At 40.6% G+C, this 3830-nt stretch overlaps 1 protein-coding gene across 2 annotated transcripts; it reads right to left on the minus strand.

Annotated features, from left to right (window-relative positions):
• Positions 1 to 410: 410 nt before the first annotated feature.
• Positions 411 to 2944, minus strand: IZUMO3 (IZUMO family member 3). 2 transcript variants are annotated; one of them, XM_031033598.2, is made up of 7 exons: positions 2615 to 2944; positions 2404 to 2478; positions 2165 to 2254; positions 1933 to 1950; positions 1388 to 1468; positions 866 to 956; positions 411 to 540 (listed from the first exon to the last, which is right to left on the minus strand). In XM_031033598.2, the coding sequence occupies exons 1-7, from the start codon at positions 2844 to 2846 to the stop codon at positions 411 to 413; spliced, it is 717 nt and encodes a 238-aa protein (XP_030889458.2). In that variant the 5' UTR covers positions 2847 to 2944. The 2 variants fall into 2 exon arrangements, with proteins under 2 accessions (XP_030889458.2, XP_006727862.2); XM_006727799.2 differs by lacking the exon at positions 1933 to 1950.
• Between the last annotated feature and the right edge of the window lie 886 nt (positions 2945 to 3830).

Raw genomic sequence — 3830 nt, forward strand, 5'->3', positions numbered from 1 at the left:
TTAAATGTTATGTATTATCAAAGAAATCGTGTACATTGAACCATATATAAATATGGAAACAGTAACAAAATAAAAAGATAGAAATAAGCAGCCTTAGAAATTGAAATATTCTAATTACAGCCATTGATGAGAGTTACCAACCATGCATTTTTTATTATCATGCAGTGTATTATCTTTATGTACATTGCAACATACCAGCATTCCATTCTGTACAACTCCGGGTATATCATTTGCCCTTTCATTGCTTCCATTGCCCCAGGATAGCATAAGGATCTTTATTAGAGAAACTCTATTTCAGTTTTAAAATACTACAACTTTATGACCACAAAACAGCTTAATTCTGAGTTTTCCATTCTGGGTCAACACTTAAGAGAATTGTGAAAGACCTCCTGTCTGTGTCCATGTATTTATTATCTGATTCCAAAATCATCCTTCTCATCTGTCATCCTCATTAATTCTTCAAGTTTCTTCTCCAAATATTTCTTTAATGAACTCCGTATTGCCTTCATTTTCCTCCGATGAGACACACAAATATGGAATCTAGAGTAGAGAAACATAATCCCGACTTCAGTATTAGTAGGCCAACTCTTAAAGACAATTACATAATCATCTTTTCTTTCCCTTCTTTTTCTGGATACTGCTCCAGTAGTTGTCCTCATACTTAATTGTACCTCCTCCATTTCCTGTGGTTCAACTTTTATCCCATAAACTTTTGACCATTTCATTCCTGTCAGTATTGTATCCCAAACTTTGAAATGACTTTTTTCCCCTTACTGCCATTGGAGGTGGGGGGGGGGGAGGTTGGGTAGTCTCCTTGACGAAGGAATACTTGACCCAGTGTGTGTGTGGAGGGAGGAAAACTCACAGTAACAAAGCACTTCCCAATATCACAACTTCTGTTAGCAATATCAGAAATAGTGCAATCTCTCGACTCTCAGCCTTCTTTGAATCCTCTTCTGGAGGGAGAAAGAGGAAAATAGAAAATGAGTTTGGGAGAGGAAAAATACTAACTTGAGAACTTGATCCATAATAGATGACTCTCTTTAACATCAGATAATTTGCTCTGTTCACCACTTCCATCACTGTTTACTAGTTATTCTGATCTTTATTACTCTTAGATCCTTAGGCTCTACAAAATGTTTGCCCTACTGCCCCTAGCCTAATTTCTCCACCTTTAGTCTGGTCTTTCCATTTCTCAGCCCTTCGGTTGATCCAGTGCCCATTAATTCATCCTGGTACAAATTTTGCCCAATAATTTAACTCTGATTTGTGACATTAGCATTATCTGCATAAAAGGTGCTCACCAAATATTTGTAGAATAAATGAATGGACAACTCAGTACCTTGATCCCTGGCCCCTCCAAATGCCATACTACAATCTTTGTTACCTCCGCAATACTCTCCTCTGAAGCATCGGGAGGTGATGCGAAGACAGGTCCAACAATCCAGGATAGGACCTTCAGTCACGACTGATAAAGAGAAGAAAAATAACGGAAGGGGGCCATGGCATGGAGTTTTCTTAGCTCAGACATCAAGTATGGATTAGATCTCAGGCATTTCCAGGACTCTTAATGTTACATTGCTGTGAATTTCTTCTTCCCCTAGCAATCAAATTTCTTGATGGGTCAAAACCTTCTGTAACTTAAGTCAGTTCTCTGGGGAAGAAGTGGGAAAAATGATGCCTCAGTGTATATTGGTCCTATGCGCTATAAGCTATACTTTAGAAGGCCTCTAAACACCTCTAAACTCTTTGTGTTTGAGATTTCATGAGATACATTTTGTTGTCAGGTCTGATTGACATTCCCACCCCCATAATCCCAACTCTAGGAACTGGGTTCTCAGTGTGACAGGTGGGAGAGATATGGCCATATAGAGCAAATGAGATGGGAAAATATGGAGGGAATTCTTAAGGTGTCCCTGGTACTGTACTCACCGCAATCTTCAGAACAAGCTAAAAGAGAATCAGAAAGTTCTAATGAGCCTATAATCAACTTAGAGTTTGCCATATTTGTACCCAATAGTCTTCATTTGATTAGCCATGACGTGCCAGCCACCCCTCCATCCATTCTAAATAACTGTAATATGAAACCACCTTCCTCCTCTCACCCTCATTTCCTATTCCTTTCACATAATTTCATTGTTGTTAGATAGATATCTTTTATTACCAACTTCAGAGAAGTGCTTTAATATCTCTTTCAGTTTGGATTCCAGGTTTTGGCGGACATCGAGAAGCTTGCCTTGAAGGATAAAGGCACCTAAGAGGGGGTGGAATGGACATCAGAAACTAGGGGGTAGCCTTTCCCTTCAGAATTTAATCCTAATTGTTTTGCCTTGTTTTTCCAAGGGAACTTTCCTTATACTTGCTTGGGCAATACAGTCTTTTATCACTGAAACAGTATCTCACCTTTCCATGTTTCATTGCCCAGTTTATAAAGCTCATTCTTCAGCCATATTCTCAACTTGATAACCTTATGAACAGCTAGAAAGGAGTAAAAGGTACATGTAGGGGAATAATTACATCAATGGAGGAAATTATGTGGACCCAAGTGCACTCTTCCCTGCCTCCCCTTCTCCCTTTAACCCACAAAACTCTCAGGGACTCAAACTTCCCTTACCCAACACCCGAAGCATCTTGTCCCTGCGGGAGACCTTGAAGCTTAAATGGGTCATCTCCTTAATCTGCCGTTCAAGCAGATGAACTCGGCCGGGGACTTCTGAGGGTACCATCTTTGCCAGCAAGGACCTAATATCTTCTGTGAATTTGGGGTCACATTCCAAGCAACCTTTGACCCCATGGAAGGCTGCCAGGGACAGGGGCAGGAGCAGGAGCAACCATAGGTCTCCCATTTCCTTGCCCCAACAGCTGGTTGTCCCGGCAACTAGTTCACCTAGTTCCCTTTTCTTCAAAAATCCAGGAATAGGAGGTTTGTCCTGGATAGGCTGACTTCACCTTCCCCTCCATTTCCATCCCACTTCTAGGCAATTTCATTTCCCCAAGGATCTTCAGTTTTCTGACTTTTATCCTTCATTCCAGAAAGAGGGAACTGCCAGTTGGGAAGCAGATACCTGAGTTCTGAGTGTAGAACACAGAGAGAGAGAGAAATCTTGAGCTCAGACAAGCAAAGTTCCATGCAGAGACATACCTCAGAAAAAGGTTTTCTTCTGGTTTCTCCTTTACTTGTGTCTTCAGTAAATTCTCACATCCTTCCTGACCATAGGAGTAGTGTCTCAAGAAAGAGATCACATAGGACCTTAAAGACTGCTTAACCAAAATTCTGCTATAGAGGAGGTGAGGAAAGTTTGGACTATTTAGTTGCTTGGGGTCCCAGTCCCTGATGGTAGCAGTATTGTTGAAAATTAGTCATGGGTGTCTAGATGTAATTGATATCATTGATGATAATTTTGATGTAATTGATCACTTCTCAGAAATTTAGGCTATCTTTGTCTGTAGGATGATTTCCCAGCCATGCTATATAACCTTCTTATATCATTCTTCTTATAAGGAGTCTGAAGCAAGGACACCAGAAACAACCATTGAGGAATATATGGTGATAAGTGAGACTCCAGTAACATCCAGGGTTCATTAGTGGGTGCATCTTACAAGTACTAAGGATGAGATGTGAGGCATGTTAGAAAACAAGCACAGTTACCATGGGCTGCTGTCTCAGGCCAATGTGGAAGGAGCCCAGATACACGGTTCAGCTTAGGGCTCTTTGAATAAGAATGTTCTTTGTCATTTGAAGAAATTAAGGTTGCTTTACAGACTTTGCAGGATACCAGTAACAACTTCTCTGTTATATTGCTTGTAAGTCTGTGACCTCCTGGAAACCA

The sequence above is a fragment of the Leptonychotes weddellii genome, chromosome 14, assembly GCF_054177405.1.
Source record: "Leptonychotes weddellii isolate Sample4059 chromosome 14, ASM5417740v2, whole genome shotgun sequence".
NCBI classification, from domain to species: Eukaryota; Metazoa; Chordata; class Mammalia; order Carnivora; family Phocidae; genus Leptonychotes; species Leptonychotes weddellii.

Coding starts and splice junctions, on each gene's coding strand:
- IZUMO3 (XM_031033598.2), bottom strand. CDS start 2,846: ATGGGAGACCTATGGTTGCTCCTGCTCCTGCCCCTGTCCCTGGCAGCC. Junction 2,479..2,614: donor CAAGATGCTTCGGGTGTTGG/GTAAGGGAAGTT, acceptor ACTCCTTTCTAG/CTGTTCATAAGGTTATCAAG. Junction 541..865: donor TTGGGAAGTGCTTTGTTACT/GTGAGTTTTCCT, acceptor TCTCTACTCTAG/ATTCCATATTTGTGTGTCTC.